Below are 17,296 nucleotides of genomic sequence, written 5' to 3'. Positions count from 1 at the left end.
TGTAATATTTGTCATAGCTTATGAAAATACTGGTCAGGTAGCATATTTCAAAATTATGTAATTAACAAACAAACAAATACATCGGATGGAATATGGAATAATTATAGCATGATTTTTAACCAACCACCCAAAATGCAGTAAAAATAATTTGCGAAAAATAAAGATAAATTAATCTGATCTTGGTAACGACTACTGTTATGTAAGACAGTAAACTGTAAACACAGCAGATGTTATGACGGACAGGACTATGTGAATGGAAAAAAGGCCTAGGCTGGCCCTCATTTGATGTCTCACCTGAGATACCTTGACAAGTGCAGTGCTGTTCTATTTTTTCTTCCATGATCTCATTATCAATAGAACAACTACAATTAATGTATGTTCAGCAACAGGTATTAAGATGGTAATTCTACCAGCTGATTAGAAAGTCAGGGACTGATAACTCAAAATGAATGAGGTTCATTAATTAATTGGATTTAGCATGGAAAAATACTGCAATACCAGCTACAATACTGGTAAATAAGGAAGACGGATACATAATGTAGCTTAAGAAAAAAATCTACATATTGATAGATGAAAACAAAATCAACTACAATGGGCTCATGGTTTTGATGTTTTTGTTAGAATGCCTACTTTCCCTTCATTTTGAAGCACACATTTATACATAAAACACATGAACACAAATAACCCAAGACCAATCCATTAAAAAATAACTAAGCAGCATTTAAATAAATCTGACAATGTCTAGAACTGCATTGACAAAGCTTTGATTCACAATGGAGTAATCTGAAAAAGGCTTTTGGAATAACACTTTGACCAAACTTTCCATGTTTGTATCATTGAACATGTACTCTAATTTTTCCACTGACATGTTCAGAGAGGCAGAGTCTATTGATTATAATGCATGGAACATTAAACTCATTTTGAACCATCTAAATTATTGTTATTTTTTTAAAGGTTATACTTGTGTATTTTGATCACATTTTGCATATCAAATATGAAAAAAAACATACCAATACCATCTCAGTGAAAATATAAATACAGACAGACAATAGAGGTAATACAAATAAATATCCATCAATTATTTTTGTTAAGGACATCCCACATATTTATATACATTGCTTACAAATCTTGTAGTTAGGGTTAAAACAACTGTTCATACACACAAATGTCAATATTTACAATCATACATGCCATGTTTCTATTCCATTTTTGACATCTCGAATTTTGTAGATATGGTTTCCTATAAAAAAAGAACATATATAATGACAAAGATATCTTGAACATACAATAACAAAACAGAAAAAATATATATTACTACTGCACATCATCTGGGGGTAATGAACCTAGATAAAATTTGTTTTGGAACAGATGTGAGATTTTTAAGTGCTCTGAGCACAGAGGCACAGAGCTCTGCTGTGACATTGCCTTTCGTCTTCAGAGAGGTTGTGTCTACATTGGTTGTGAAGCTACCAAACCGATGTCTCCATGGCAAGGTTAAGAGAGTTCTTATTAGACACAAAACTCTTAAGCCACTGTGCCCCCATTGTTTCAGGCAGAAAGACAACAACCCGGAGAGCAGAAAGATAAACAGTGTGACATGATTGGTTGATTTCTACAGCTCATAGATCGCCCATGTCTGGTCAGTTGTGGCATTACATTATATCTGGGAATACCATGGCAATAGAGAATTATTTAGGGTCTAATAGGGGTATAATTTAGGTGATTTACCTCATCTGAGTCCAATAAAGGAGGAAGTGCACTGCAAAAATAAAGAGACAGACACACTTATAAATCCAAAAAGGACTGCTTAGATTATAAAGGAATGAGAGGTGAAATGCATCGTTATCATGCCCTCATTAGTTTATATGTATGCACATAAGCAAAGATAAGTCAGCACAGATAAGTCAGTGTTAAGAATACTATAAGCCTAAATCCCTGGCTAAGCTAGAAAATGTTTTTGTTTGTTGCAATTGCCCTCACTGGTGCTAGTGGAGGGAATGTCACACTGACGTTTTTTTTTTTTTTTTTTTTTTTGGTGTACAGAATAAAAATCATATAAATCACATCACTGTTGCCCTCATAAGACTTACACATCAGCCATGGAAGAAGGAATGTTCTCTTCAACCCATTTCAGATCTTCATCCTGAAGAAACCAGTCAATTAATAAAACCTATATTATATATCTGAGCCAGATACAGACGTGACCAGTATATTGTTTATTTTTCTCTCACCACTTTATTGGGTTTTACATTTCCATTGGTCTCCACTTTAATGCCCCGCATTTTCACACCTTCTGTAAATTCAAATAATTGGTTAAGCTTAAATGAGAAATGCCTGAATCAGAACAGAGGTCAGCTGAAGATCAGAAAAAAATTTGAACTCAAAAATTCACCTTAATGCATATTTGATCATCAAAAGTGTAAATATTCCATAGATTACTCTATGCAATTTTCCCACTTGTGCCACTGGTTGGGATGTTTTCTTTCTTACCAAAGCCTTCGTTCATTAGTTGCTCCGCCTGCTCTTCATCACTAACCTCATCCACCAATGGGCTGAAGGCATATCTAGGGAGTTTAGAATAACAGCAGTCAGGTCTTTGCCATCTGAAATTCTGCCCATACTCTATTGTTAACAAAAATGTCTGTAATTATCTAGACAAACTTGTATAGGTGAGAAGCACAGGTTCTGCAATGTTCCCTGGATTCATTGTATTCGATTACAAGAGAGATCATGCATACAAACAACTTTTTTTTTTGTATTTTGTAAAAAAAAAATTTTGTTTTTAATTCTTCCGAACAACTAAACAAGGCAGTATAATAGATATGCAGTATGATGCTTCCCTAATATTTTGCTTCCGATTTGTTCCAAGTACCAAGCCATGAATGAGCCCAGAGAGTGTAATTACTAAGACCCATGTACCCAGAAGACTTTTTACACAATGCAATTGAATCAAAGTGACGGACTTGGCATACTACACATCATTTACAATTAACTCACTAAATGCCTTTGAAGACTACATAATAATGAAACATCTCCACTGGGTTTTCAGTAGATATGCTACACATCCACATAATTCTTGAAACACTCAAGATGTCTTTAGTATGCATTTTTATTTTTTCCCCAAACATTTATTTTTACACACTACAAAAAGCCCTGTATGGAAATCCCTTATCTAGTGATTTAATCACTATAGTCCAATAACTGATCTGATGTTTCAGCCATTATAGTCACAAAGACTCATGAGGACGGAGACTAGCTTCTAAACCATGGACCTTTTCCTGTTCACGTTTTGTTCATGTTTGCATGTAAACAATGGTCAGACTGTTAAACAGCGTCACCTCTGATTGTTGGCAGACGGTCTCCATAGAAACATGATGACCAGCAGAATAGTGGAAAAGAGGAAGCGCCAGAAAGCATCATCTATCCAGAGCTCCCTCCAGTCCTGTAAGAGACGTGCAGGACAGGTGAAGACCACGTAGGCCACAAATCAGCACCTTCAGAGACCAGTGATGAGGGCGATGACTTTTATATAACTAATAATGAATTTTTGGTGAAGACCAAAAACCGTGCACTTATAAAATATACCTAGTCCAAGTGTACCTGATTAAGCGGCTGTGAGATTCAGATTTTACTCACCGACTGGCATTTAGATAACTTGAAGGTCTTTGTTGTCCAAACAATGAAAATGACTGAGGCTGAAACACAAACAGACGATGGAATTACATCCCTCAGGTTATTCAACTATTTTCATTAGTCATGACTCAAAACAGAGCAGCAACAGGTAACCTCAATGTATCAGTGGCTCCTCACCTATAACGGCGAATATGAGGGTGTTGGTGAAGTGGCGGTAAAGGGAGAGCTTCACCACATTCCTCCTGAGCCTCAAGAGCTTCATGGTCTGTGCCAGGCTTATGAAGATGTAACTCAAGGTCAAGGACCAAACCTTTAGCCTACGGATGGCCCAGCTTAACGAAATTCAAATTTAATCACAACACAAATCGGTATATGGAAAAAGACCACTAATGCTGGTTATATTTTCTGCCAGCCCATAGCAATGGTCAGCGATTATGCAGCCTCAAGACTCCAGGTTCTCAGGCAGCAATTGCCTATAATCACATAACGTTGCTATAATTAAATTCCATTTCCTCTCTTGTAGGCTGTAGATAAGAAGACAGCAGATGAGGTTGCGCTTATCTAAAGCTTTGCGCATACAAAAAAGGGTTGGGTGGGTGAACTAGACCGAAAGACAGAAGAATGGAAAGAACCGCTTATAAACCACATACAGAGGTACCACTACATAGGAACTCGGGGAGGAAGCAGGTTGGGAGCAAGGAAAAATACACAGACATGGTGCAATGCAGGATATCCACCAGCAGAGGGTAGAGTCGAGCACAGCCAGCGGGATGGCAGCCAGCAACACCAGGTCATCTTCAGCCTGGCGGAATAATAGAGGGAGGGTAGAGGAAAAGAATGCAAAAGAAGAAGAAAGAGAAAACAAAGAGGGAGAAGAGAGGGGAAATTAGAGATAGAGAGAGAATGAACGACGCAGCAAGAGAAAGAGGAGGAGTAGCACCATGACCACCAGAAGGCTTGAGTGCACACACACTTGTGCTGCAGACCCAACCAACGGGTAAGCGATATGCACTTTGCAAAGTAAGTTTAGCAGGGAATCTGAAAAGGAAGAGAGGACAATATCACACAAGCTAGTTCCAAGGGTTACGTGCCACAATAAAGATGCAGCTCAAACCATGAACGGTGGTGAGTGTCACGCAAGCTTTAGACTCCAGCTGTGTAAACCAAAGAGGGGAATACTGCCTCAATTTAAAATCTAGGAAGTCTCCAGATTTGACAACGTACACATTCTCTGCATACTGCACTACTGACCCCACTAGAGCTAAAAGTGCAGGGAACGTGCATAAACATGATGGCATGATTACAATGAACAACTGACACTTTAAAGGATATCCACCACACAATGCAAGAATCAGTGACGGCCAGAACAATGTCACACAGTAGCCTGCTGGAGCCTCCTTGCTCCTGTGAGAGAGACAGGTTTGTGTTCATTGACTAACAATGGCATCACATGAATGTTCTCAACATATTCAAATCAAGTAAAGATCAGAATATATGGGCTCGTAAAAGGTTTGCTTGGAGCCTGCACTTCAGGACCCGTGCTTAAAAGTGGCAGAGGAACACTGATTTCACCGATAGTGAAATGTGATTATGGTTGGGTGACGTGACCTCTAGTGGAATAGTGAACTGCTGTGAAGCACAGCTCGGGCATACCGCTCTGTCTTACCGAGTTGACCCTCAGGACACCTTCTACGATGGAGAAGCTGAGGTAGAGCAGGCCGACACCTACCACCCTGTGCAGCAGGGCTCCAAGCCTAGGTCTACAAAAACACCAGACAACATGAGAAATACAAAAAAGTTGCTGGTTTATCTTTGTTTACGTATACTAAGAAAAGTTTCAAGAACTCACTTGACAATGCCATAGCCGAGGCTGGCTATGATCACGAGCACTCGAGCCAGAGTTCTCTTCACAGCAGAGAGAGCCTCAGCAAATACCACAGCTCCTTGGACTGCAAAATGAAACAAACACTACTCAATCACCAACAAGGACATTCAAAAATCTGAAGCTTTCCCTTAGCTACAAAAGCGGTACATAATTTAGACGTAGCACAAGACTGGATGGAAGCACTGAATGAATATGCCCTGACCTGTACGTTCTGGTTAGACCTGATCTGACCAAGGCCCTAATTATAGTAGTTGTGAACAAGATCCACACATCCAGCATTGCTTCACACGTCTCACACTTCAGCCATTCATCTGATATTTCACAATTCTCATCAACACTCACTCTTGTATGAACAGAATTAAGGATACAACAGTTAAAGCAATTCAATGAATTTGCCTGGGTTCCTCTAATCTGACAGAGCACATTTGTACACACTAGAGGAAAATAAGATGAGTTTAATTTACAATGAAATATGTAGGATTTCGGTCATTTCACACATGCCTTATAATTGTGCATTGGGCAGCATTTGGTTAAAAAGCAAATTTACAACAAACTTTAGTGTATCGAATTCCAAGGTACTATTCAAACTGAAATGAGTATATATGCCTTGAAGGTTCATAGGTAAAACTATCACATAAGAAGTTTAGAAGAGTACACTGCCATAAAAGAACATGCTTGACAATCTCCAATAACTCAGAGAAGGCTTCAGCTAGTTACCTGAAAGGCCATCGTAGCGGATGCTCTGAAACTCTGCATAGTAGACAGCCTTCTCTAGCATGCCCAGGAAAATTACCCCTCCAATCCAGAACTGGATCCGTAGCAGGTCTCTCCAGTAGCAGGCCGAAAGAGCCAGCCACAGTACACCGAGCAACACGTAAACGATGCACATCACCATGTAGAACTGAGGAGATATTCACATAAAATAAAGTGGCTGATATCAGCCAAGCAGAAGAAGCTACGTCTTGAGTTGGTCTTACAAATCCATGTCACCATTTAAATCGTTTACAGGCTAAAGTGCTAAGAAACAAGAGCTAGAATGTTTTCTGGACTTACGATCATCAAAGGCCACTCAGAGGCTGATATATACTGGTAAGGCCCATTCATGCTGACCTCCACTGTGAACATGAGAATGTATTTATAATTGAGTTAGTCAGTCTTACTATAAAAGCAAGCTCATGTATATCTGTAATCACCTAAACATTCGTGTCATGGTTTGTGTTTTTGTAATCTTACACTTGATGCTCCATTTTGTGTCTACAACCTGGTTCATCTCAGCAATCTTGATGATGAACATGTAAGGACCGTCTTCCCATGCCTGTGCCACTCTGTAGTGTGTAGAGGTCTGGCGTGACAATAGTTATGATGGTTTAACAGAAGAAAGAATGCTATAGAAAATCTGCAAAAAGGACCTTGGGTACACCTAACTCACCGGATCACCGACACCAATTTGGGTTTTGTTTTTGCTTTTCATGTCTTTGCTTGACTCTTTGGTAGTAGTAACTGGAATCTGCAAATGTGCATATGGACCAGCATTTTAAGACCAAGAAAATAAAACATAGAAAGTATTTAATCGGAATGAATTACTGCTCCCTTTGTGCATTCATGCAGTGGCCAAAACTGGTCAAGCAGAACAAAGTACACAGTATGTTACACGAGTAGATTTTTCATCCGTGGACGATCAGTAAGATCATTAAAAATAAAATCAAGCATGCAGACTAGTTTTACAAAGGAGTCTGTCCTGGGGGCCTTACTTAGACAACCTAAATGTTGTAGTATTTTACGCGTCATCATCTTTCATTTACCTCTGTATCTCTCCGCCTCTTCACCACAGTCTCAGATGTTGTCTAAAACGAAGTTAGTTCACTCAGTGGCTACTTAGTCAAGTAACATATTTATACTGCTCACATCTCAATAAAACTGTGGCTCATCTTACCGGTTGTGGAAAAGGTATTGGCTTATCAAGCACGGACACTGCCAACTATAAGGAGTAAGCAACAAAGTAAAATCAAATGCAAAATGCCAGATCAGCTGGCAGAGAACTGATCACATTTATCTCTTGGAATGAAAAGTAAATTACAATAAAATACCTAATTGAGAAATTGGTCAATTGACTTGTAACAACAAACTGATAACAGTCTCAAATGTGCTACATATTAGTACAGGTTTCTAGAGAGCTTTAAAACAAATCTTAAGTTCATTTAAAAACAATAGAAGCTCCATATACCTTATTTCCAGTCATGTGCTGGTGGCACTCAATCGGACTATATGTGTGGCTGCTGTAGAAACCACGATCACCATTCTGGAGCACTGCTTTTGAGTCAAAGTAATCTTTTGCCTTTTGTGCCTGATAAAACATAAATGAGAAAGCACGGAGTAGGACTGAAAAACATGTTGACAAAGTGCAGATGATAATTTAACCAAGTGCAAGACTGTAACACTTAAATAAGTTCTCCACTCACATCCAAGTTAAACACCTCATCATAGCATCGGGAGCTGCGTAGATGCCATGATATACCCAGGTTTACAGGAGTGTTGCATTCTTCACTGACCCCTAATGATTCAATCATAACAATTAAACACTAGCTCCATAACAAGAGACCTTGTGCAGACTTAGGACAGACCAGCTTAAACATATACTTACATCTGAGGTCAATTTGGGAGTTATTAAACAATGTCTTTGAGAAATAAAAATAGGACTGCTTCTTTATTATGTCCTGTAAAACAACAAATAAGTGTAAAACGTATGTACCTGGAACATAACCTACAGCAAACATAACACATTAACACATAACATTTTTTTATCATATCCGTATAATGCTACCAAGCTAATACTAGTTTTATACATACTGCAGCAGGATTAGTTATATTTCCTGTCAAACGAAATAACAACTTGTGTCGTTGCGAGAAGACTAAGCTCAAGCTAGCTCACAGCACACACATAGCTAGATTAAGCTCAAGCTAGCTTAAGCTAGCTAGCAGCGTCGTTAAGATGAGCTCGCGCGTCAGACTTACGTTGTCCACGTTCAGAAACCATTTCCCCGGCTCCGACACTGCTCTAAGCGGTGTGATCAGAATGGAAATAATGACAAATATAAACAATATTACTCTCCGTTGCGCTGATAATAACGAGTCCGTTACGGCAGTTGCCATTTCAGTGAGCGCCCGCAACTTCCTCGCGGGCCACTTTCCGCCTCGCGAGGGGGTTCGGATGTTTGGCACGTGGAGCCAGGAAGTGACGCATAGCGGTGCCACGGAATCGTTCGCGTGCGACACGCCAAAGGCCTGCAGTTTTATTTATTGTGCGTGTTATACACCAGCCAAATGTGCCCATGTCACTGTTAGACCCGTAGGCTACTTAACGACTGCAAAGTGTCTCATATGTTGGAATTTGTATGCCCATGCATTTTAGAGAACGGAGACATAAAAGGGGATGTTTGTTACACAGAATTTGTTATTCAGAGCTTAGTGAAGTCAAAATGAGTGATACTAGGCATATATGGGATGTTCAGGCAAGCTGATCTTCGTAAATATGCTGAATGTGTCGTGGGAGAGCTTTGTTGATTGTTATATCTTCACGTACTGGAGTTTTTGTTTAAATTCACTTTAACATTTCATTTTACATTTCATTTGTTTTTATTTTGGCGTATTTTACAGCGTAGCTTCAGTCAAGCCTGTCAGGGTTGTTAATTTTGGTATTTGATTTCTATTTTAAACTCTACTTGGTGAAACTAACAATTGTTCCAAGCTTAGCCGAAAGCTACGGGGTTTCTTGTTGTTGTTGTTGTTGCTGTTGTTTTTGTTGTTTGGGTTTTTTAGGGTGGAGAGACCTGTCGAACAGGTAAAGCAGGTTTCTGTTGTTGAACCAATTTCATTGTACATGCCTCTTGTTCGCCTGTGACTTTTCCGGTGAAACACTGAATCTTCCCTGGTGAGTCTTTCTGCAGTCTTTCTGAGTTCAAAGACCCAATCAAATTTAGAATGCTACTTTTGATTTATGTTGAGCCTCGTTACAGGAAAAGTTTGCATTTGTTTACAATCTTTCGCGTCGAATACGCGGTGGCCCTACCTATTTCTACCTGACTACATTTGTCTAAGTTAAACATATTACAATGCGGCATTGTGGCTACATTTTAGTTAACTAATCGGTTAATATTGATCGATTACTTCTAAGCATCAGTGTAAGCTAGAAAACGGTAGGCTATGCTGGAAATGACATTTGACTGTTGGAGAAGAATCGACTACTGTTTCCAAATGTTTATTTTAATGTTTTAATAGAACTGAAAACTTGTGCCCACATCCACAATCAAAATGTTTGGGGGCTGTCAAAAATTCATTGGAGGGATTCTGAATGTCGTGAGGTTGGTGATACCTTTAGTCTCTCTCTACTCACACCCGTTCAACCTTTAGGCTACTGTAGCTGCCATGTATTCAGTAGTAACAATAACGTACAATATAAAAGCTTTCTCATTTCTTGCATTTACTTCATCTTAACGACTGCTGCTATTTCTTTCATGCCGCATATATTTCATAGTCATGTGGATCCTGGGAACTTCAGTCCATCCCAGCCAGTAAGTTTAAGCGCTTTTAAGGGATGTGTGAATTGCATGGAAACGGTCAAATCTACTAGGACTTGTTATGTATTTATATATGATTCTTACAGCATATATTCTGATTCTGCATCCCAGCCCCCACCCAAAAGACCGCTAATGTATCCACAATCTCCGCAAAATGAAAGTGACGAGGAGAGGAAATTTCGCCAAGTTTTCCAACAGATCGCTGGAGATGTAAGGTCTAATTTCGCCATAATGGACACTTGTTCCATGCATTTTAAGCGTGGATATATCATATATGCTGTGTTCATAATTGCCTGTTATTAATTATTATACATTATTGTTTGAATGAAGCATAAAGCAAATATGCAGAAGTAGCTACAGCAAATACCCAGAAGAACTAATTTACCCACTAATTTTCATGCATGTAAAGACATGAAGATAGTATCTCTGTTGGATCAAAATAGGATACTTGTTCATTTTACACATACAAAAACCTCTGAATCCGTTCAAACTTGGTACTTGAAGTGTCTTAGTTTCTATTTCCAGTTTGGAGACTTTTCAACTGCGAGGAAGTATGTGTATACCAACATGGTTATTTAAATGCTTTATGGATTTTGGTAGCTGGTCATACGACCTCACATGTAGACTCTTTCCTGAATGTCACACAGAAACTAGGTGTGGTTTGGGCTGAGTCAAGCTACTGATCCTTCAGTTGGGAAACCTGTCTGGTCCCTCCCCTTTGACTGATTCCTACCATTGTGATGAAAACCATTTAAATGGTTCAGGCGAATCCGTGTATCATTCGTTCATTTGATATTCAACTGAAAATCAAAATCGGAAAATCAAAAAAACAGTTCATTATTTTGTTTTTCGTTTTGAATATAAAAACAAAAAAACAAATCAGGCTTGTATTTTTCAGTTTTTTATTTGATGATCCAAACAAAACTAGCTAAATTAAAAATCGGATTCGGAGCCGAACTTGATTTTGATTTTTTAACTCGACCCATTTGTGTGCCCCGGAAGTTGTTCTTCGTGGTCTTCGTTTGACTGCGGTAAAGTTGGTTTCACGTTTGCATATTCGGAATTCTTTCTTCAATAATAAGTGCCCAAATGTGCAAAATAAATATCTACAACTTTGTTTACGCCAGGAATATACATATTTAAGTTGTATACAACATTTTATTTAAAATGTACTATTGTGACCGCTACGACGTCTAAGGCACCGTCTACAAATTACGTTAACACGGACGCAAGTGGCGGTAGTAAAGGCCCCAGAGCACTGCGCACTCTGTTTTTTTTTCTTTTCAATAATTTCAATATCTTTTCAATGGTCCATCATAAGACCACCAAACAAGTTGTATTACACAAAGTATATAGTTGTTATTTAGGATGCACTTTGTGTAATACAACTTGTAATACAACGGGCAGTCATGGCCTGATTGTAGGGAACTGGTCTTGTGACCGGAGGGTCGTGGGTTTGATTCCCAGGCTTGAGGCCATGACTGAGGTGCCCTTGAGCAAGGCACCCAACCCCAACTGCTCCCCGGGTGCCGGGCTGCCCACTGCTCTGGGCACGTGTGCACCACAGCCCCCTAGTAATCACTAGTGTGTGTGTGTTCTAACTGCACAGATGGGTAAAAAGTGGAGGACAAATTTCGATCGCGGTGAAAAAAAATCACAATTGACAAAATATGGCACATTTATATGGGTATTTCTACCTTGCACCAATTTGTGGAGGTCAGTTTTTGTCTAATTATGTCAATAGCTTTTAAATGGTGCATCATAAGATCATAAAACAAGCTATTATATATTAAGCGCAATCCTAAGCAACAACCTATAAGTCAGATATGGGTATTTCTACCTCTTACCTAATAGTGGTGGTGAGTTTTTATCTTTTAATTTCAATAGCTTTTAAACGGTCCATCAGAACAGCACCAAACAAGTTGTATTACATTAAGCCCATGATGACCAGCAACCTACAACTCAGATATGAGTATTTCTACCTCTTACCTAATAGTGGTGGTGAGTTTTTATCTAATTATTTCAATAGCTTTTCATAATATTCTTATTTTATGAACAGCACCTGTAATAAGAGTTGTAGGTTGTTGTTTAGGATGCACTTAATATATATAACTACTTGTTTTTCTTTCCCATGACTGTCTAGCATACAGAACTAGACTGAGAGACCAGTTTTAGTTCATTAGCTATTTAATATTGTCTTCAATATTGAACCTTTTCACAATATTCAAATTTTCTTAAATATATCAGTCGGCGTGCAACGAATGAGTATAATATACAAGTTTCATCTTTTGAATGGAATTACTGAAATAAATAATATACCAATATCTGTGTAACGTGGTGGGTTGGACACAATCGCGATAAAGGGCTGGCACATACTTTAACGGAGCTAGTCTCCTCTAGTAGGGTGACCAGAGTTGGGTTTCTGAAAAGGAGGACACCTTTTGTACTGGGTGGGGGTCATCGGTGTATCGGTGAATGATTTAGGTGGATGGTGTGTGTGTCGAACGTTTTTTCTCTTTAACTCCTCCGTAAACGTACACTTTCGTTTCATCGCCGTAGAACCGGCGGACACACGTGCTTTCACTTGTAAACACTTTTGCACTGTACATGTATTCTGTTTGAGGCAGTCGAACAAATTCCCCCCGGACATTTTTTAGGTCTCAAAAGTAGGACATGTCCGGGAAAAAGAGGACGTCTGGTCACCCTAGCTCTAAGTGAACCGCGCCCACACGGAGAGTGCGCAACTTACAAGGCATACAGAACACACTTCACAGAAACACTCACGAAGGAATATAAAGGACCACAGCGATTATGAAAGGAAAACACGTTTATATAAATAATACAAGGCACAGAAAACACAGCAGAGACTAAAGTAAACGAACACTACAAAACACAATGACAAATATTAACACCGGATCATCACTGGATATCCATTTGCTGCAACGTGCACGAAATCTCTGCAGGCGTCTTGCCACCTTCAAATAAATATTTAATTAATCTAGAATGTGGTTCCAATATGGTCACGTTGTCTATACCAATATAGACTATGTTCCAATGTTTAGGCTCAGAGTAGAACAAGTAACACTGCAGCGCACTCCCGCACAAACGAAGACCACGAAGAATAAACATATCAGTAACTTCCGGGGCACACAAATGGGTCAAGTTAAAAAATCAAAATCAAGTTCGGCTCCGAACCCGTTTTTTTATTTTGCTATTTTTGTTTGGATCATCAAATAAAAAACTGAAAAATACAAGCCTGGTTTGTTTTTTTGTTTTTATATTCAAAACGAAAAACAAAATAATGAATGGTTTTTTGATTTTCCGATTTTGATTTTAAGTTGAATATCAAATGAACGAATGATACACGGATTCAGGCGTTTACCTTTGTTGTTAAAAATGGGTGGGTTTTAAGTGGGATGCCGCAGTTATAGAGTGCCTGAGATTGTCATGAATGTGAAGAAGCCCACACATAGTTTTTTTAAAATGTCATGAAAGTTCTAGAAAATGGTGAAGTTGGTAGAGGATGTAGACCAACCACAAACAACAACTGAGCTTTGTGAGTCTTGGTAGTATTTACCTCTTGTGTTTTTTTTCTGATACAGGACATGGAAGTGAGTCCTAATGAGTTAATGAACATTCTCAACAAGGTTATATCCAAATGTGAGCATACTTACCTTGTGTTTAACCTTCAAAATGAGCTATTATCAGAACTTCAGATATTTCTGCAAAATTTAGCTTTTTGTATATGAATACACTCTCAGGCAAGACTTCAACATTGACTGTTGGGTGGGGTGTGGCATTAGTCTGTGGTGACTGCTCAATTTGTGCTCAGAGTAAGTTTGAGATACTGTAGTGGGTCTGGGTGTGGTTAGGCAGGACATCACAAAATCATATTAGTTTTTGCCACAGTTATACTGTGTAATTACTATGTACTGTTTGACTATACCAATTATGGTGATTGATAATGGTGATTGAAAATGATGATTGCCGCATATTTTTCACTATAATGTCTCCCACTTTTAGATTCTGATTTAAGGACTGATGGTTTCTCAATTGAGAATTGCAAGAGTATGGTGGCTGTGATGGATGTATCCTTTCATAAAAATATGTGAATATTCAGTCATGGGGCAGTCATGAGGGCAGGGCATGACATGACAAAAGGGCAGTCATGGCCTGGCGGTCTTGTGACCGGAGGGTCATGGGTTCGATTCCCAGACAGGCCATGACTGAGGTGCCCTTGAGCAAGGCACCTAACCCCAACTGCTCCCCGGGCGCCAGGCTAGGGCTGCCCACTGCTCTGGGCACTTGTGATCCACAGCCCCCTAGTAATCACTAGTGTGTGTGTTCTGACTGCACAGATGGGTTAAAAGTGGAGGACAAATTTCGATTGGGGTGTAAAAATCACAATTGACAAAATATGGCACATTTCACATATGGAGGAAATTAACTAATTAATTAATTCATTAACATCTTGGTCATTGTTTTCAACACAAATTGGAGTGTTGTCTTACTTTTGTTTTACTTAACTCTCCTCAATCAGAGTGACACCTCTGGAAGATTAGGCTTTGAAGAGTTCAAGCACCTGTGGAACAATATTAAGAGATGGCAGGTAACTAGCTGTGGAAATGTGTTGATTCATTTTAGCTTAAACCAATTGCTTTCATAACAACATGGGCATTGAAATCAGTTATGAATATATATTTATATCACTGGATGAAGTATTTTCAGCTAGTCTGGATTCAGCTGACAGCCTTGTAGATTTTATATTTTTATAAAATATATTTTTATCAAATGTCTCTCCACCCTTCACTGTAGTCCATGTACACTATTCTTTATATATTGTTGTAGATTAATAGAGTTGTTTTTCTTTGTTTGGTTCAGGTTATCTATAAACAGTATGATGCAGACCGCTCTGGCGTGATTGGAGCTGATGAACTGCCTGGTGCATTCAGAGCTGCAGGTTAGTGTGGTTAGTCCTGCAAGAGAAGCACTTCTAGGTCTCACACCAGCTATGTCGGCAGAAACTGACCACAGTTAAAAGGTCAACACACTGCCAGTGTTGAGAACTCCAGAGTTAATTGGTGTCCCCACCTGGGCACAAGTAAACATCATTCTGTTTGATGTTAGTTATGTTGTCTCACAAGTCCTGTTTGTCTTCCCACTTGGACACCAGGGTTTCCTCTCAATGACCAGATCCTCCAGATGATCTCCCGAAAATACAGCGATGAAAGTGGCAACATGAACTTCGACAGCTATATTGGCTGCTTGGTGCGGCTGGATGCCATGTGCAGTAAGTTAGCTGTTTTACGGCATTTTACTCTTTATGATTTTTAAATTTAGATATTTCCGGACATGGTTTACTAAAAGACGTTTTTTTACAGATGCTTTTAAAATGCTTGACAAGGACAACGGTGGTTCTATCAAAGTCAACATTAAAGAGGTATGAGAGCTACATTGAATTGGGCTTTCAAAACTTTGTTACTGCTAGCAAGATAGACTCTTGTCAACCTAAAATCATATATTAATGAAACTTAAATTATTCAGAAGTGTCTGACTTTTTCCTCATCTACCCACAGTGGCTGCAGTTGACCATGTACTCCTAAGTCATAAGGAAATCATCTGTTCTGTGCCATTTTTCTTGGTCATTGTATTGGCTACTCATCAGAACATTTGCCTATAATTGAAAAAGTATTTTATTTTGGAAACACAATTGTAATTGATTTTTAGGTGATGTTTTGCTATTACTTGGTAATAAAGTTGCATCATCTTGTCACTTATGTGCCTTTGTGTTTACTTAGCATACACCCTATGTTCTCAGCATTGACTTTATAAATAATGTCTGGCAGTACTAGTGGCTGTGTGGGTCCAAATGCCGATATTAGCGACGTCATTCATATTCTGATCTCCGCTTCTGCAAATTCCTGCTGTACATGTGTGTGTGTGTGTGTGTGTGTGTGTGTATGTGTGTGTGAGTATTTGTGACTTTATTGGTGATATGCGTTTGTGTTTGAATTCATTGAATATGCAGGTTTGTGTGTAGTTTCAATAACGAGTCAGATGCTGCAGAGTTTATTGTGCCCCACCAGGCTTTCTGTGCCAGAGATCCCACTGATGACTAATATGTATTTATGTAAACATTATGTAAACATCATTTTCAGCGGATCAGAACATACACGAGTTGAATTGTAAGACCACACCGTATTGATCTGCAGGCTGCAATCATTTTTTCTGGCCACCAGATGTCACTCTTCTCTGATGTCGATTTCGCACAATCAAGAAGAAGCTCCTAAAACGTCAGTGGGGCTTCATCCGTCCATCACTAGAAAAGACAGAAAACAGAACAAAATGCACTAGTAGAGGCACGCGTGACAGATGATTAACATGGATTACAGGCTTAGGCATACTTCACAATAAAATCTCAAAGAAACATTAACCCGAACGGCTGTACATAGAACAAAGACCAGCAAACAAACTTGGGAAACGGAGGGCTTAAATACCAGACACTAACTAGACACTAAATGCGAAACCGTGGGCGGAAGGCAAAGCAGTCACATGCAGAACCAGATTTTTAAAAGATGAAATGATTTGCCCTTTTTTTGCCCAGCAGAATCAAAACCAGGGCAAATGGGCGTCAGATCAAAAAAGGGGCTACAGTCAACAACAACAGGACATGGGAAACATTAAATAGAGGAAGTAAGAAAGGGTATAGGTGAACTCAGTATTCTGGTGACAAGGATCTGCAGGATGGTCCAGATAATGTCTTTAAAGATAAAGTCTGCTAACAGACCCTTGTACAGAACATCTTTGGCGTCAACCCAACTTTGCTCCTCTGGGCCATAGCCTTGCCATTCAACCAGGTTTTGAGTACCAAAGCGTCTTCACCTGGAAGTCAGAATTTCTCAAACCGTGTATAAGGGTGTTCGATCAGTTTCTATGGCATCCGGAGGTGGTTCCATGTCAGGAGGTGACCTCCTCCAGAGGACCTGAAACAACTGGCTTAAGAAGAGACACATGGAACAAACGGGACATACGGTAATGTGAAGGGAGCTCCAGGTGACAGGGTTTACCTGTTTGTTGATCTTAAACGGTCCAATGTATCTGACCTTGAGTTTGATACACCGGCCCATCCCTCTCAGTTTTGTGTGTTGACAGCCACACTCTCTCGCCTACCTGGTATACAGGGTTTGGACCACAACATCGATCT

At 39.3% G+C, this 17,296-nt stretch overlaps 2 protein-coding genes across 8 annotated transcripts; one reads left to right on the top strand and one right to left on the bottom strand.

Annotated features, from left to right (window-relative positions):
* Positions 1 to 40: 40 nt before the first annotated feature.
* Positions 41 to 8,761, bottom strand: LOC143477172 (transmembrane protein 87A). Of its 7 annotated transcripts, none has more exons than XM_076975686.1 (21): positions 8,531 to 8,760; positions 8,160 to 8,232; positions 7,978 to 8,069; positions 7,743 to 7,862; positions 7,452 to 7,496; positions 7,321 to 7,362; positions 6,948 to 7,025; positions 6,752 to 6,860; positions 6,572 to 6,633; positions 6,236 to 6,419; positions 5,483 to 5,582; positions 5,300 to 5,393; positions 4,970 to 5,037; positions 3,811 to 3,923; positions 3,637 to 3,695; positions 3,339 to 3,442; positions 2,491 to 2,564; positions 2,232 to 2,293; positions 2,091 to 2,143; positions 1,729 to 1,759; positions 41 to 1,240 (listed from the first exon to the last, which is right to left on the bottom strand). In XM_076975686.1, exons 1-21 carry the CDS (start codon positions 8,666 to 8,668, stop codon positions 1,199 to 1,201), a joined length of 1,743 nt encoding a protein of 580 aa, XP_076831801.1. In that variant the 5' UTR covers positions 8,669 to 8,760; the 3' UTR covers positions 41 to 1,198. The 7 variants fall into 7 exon arrangements, with proteins under 7 accessions (XP_076831801.1, XP_076831802.1, XP_076831800.1 ...); XM_076975687.1 differs by lacking the exon at positions 4,970 to 5,037 and adding an exon at positions 4,367 to 4,435 and having other exon boundaries at positions 3,811 to 3,919; XM_076975685.1 differs by having other exon boundaries at positions 3,811 to 3,919; positions 4,966 to 5,037; positions 8,531 to 8,759.
* Positions 8,762 to 8,767: 6 nt separating this feature from the next.
* Positions 8,768 to 15,865, top strand: LOC143477174 (calpain small subunit 1-like). Its single transcript, XM_076975692.1, has 11 exons — positions 8,768 to 9,446; positions 9,794 to 9,876; positions 10,050 to 10,086; positions 10,204 to 10,302; positions 13,695 to 13,752; positions 14,116 to 14,180; positions 14,633 to 14,701; positions 14,974 to 15,052; positions 15,266 to 15,382; positions 15,474 to 15,532; positions 15,669 to 15,865. Exons 2-11 carry the CDS (start codon positions 9,827 to 9,829, stop codon positions 15,693 to 15,695), a joined length of 660 nt encoding a protein of 219 aa, XP_076831807.1. The 5' UTR covers positions 8,768 to 9,446; positions 9,794 to 9,826; the 3' UTR covers positions 15,696 to 15,865.
* Positions 15,866 to 17,296: the final 1,431 nt, after the last annotated feature.

The sequence above is a fragment of the Brachyhypopomus gauderio genome, chromosome 16 (assembly GCF_052324685.1).
Source record: "Brachyhypopomus gauderio isolate BG-103 chromosome 16, BGAUD_0.2, whole genome shotgun sequence".
Taxonomy (NCBI): domain Eukaryota; kingdom Metazoa; phylum Chordata; class Actinopteri; order Gymnotiformes; family Hypopomidae; genus Brachyhypopomus; species Brachyhypopomus gauderio.
Note: the sequence above shows the minus strand (reverse complement) of the source record. Positions and strands in the feature narration are given on the sequence as shown.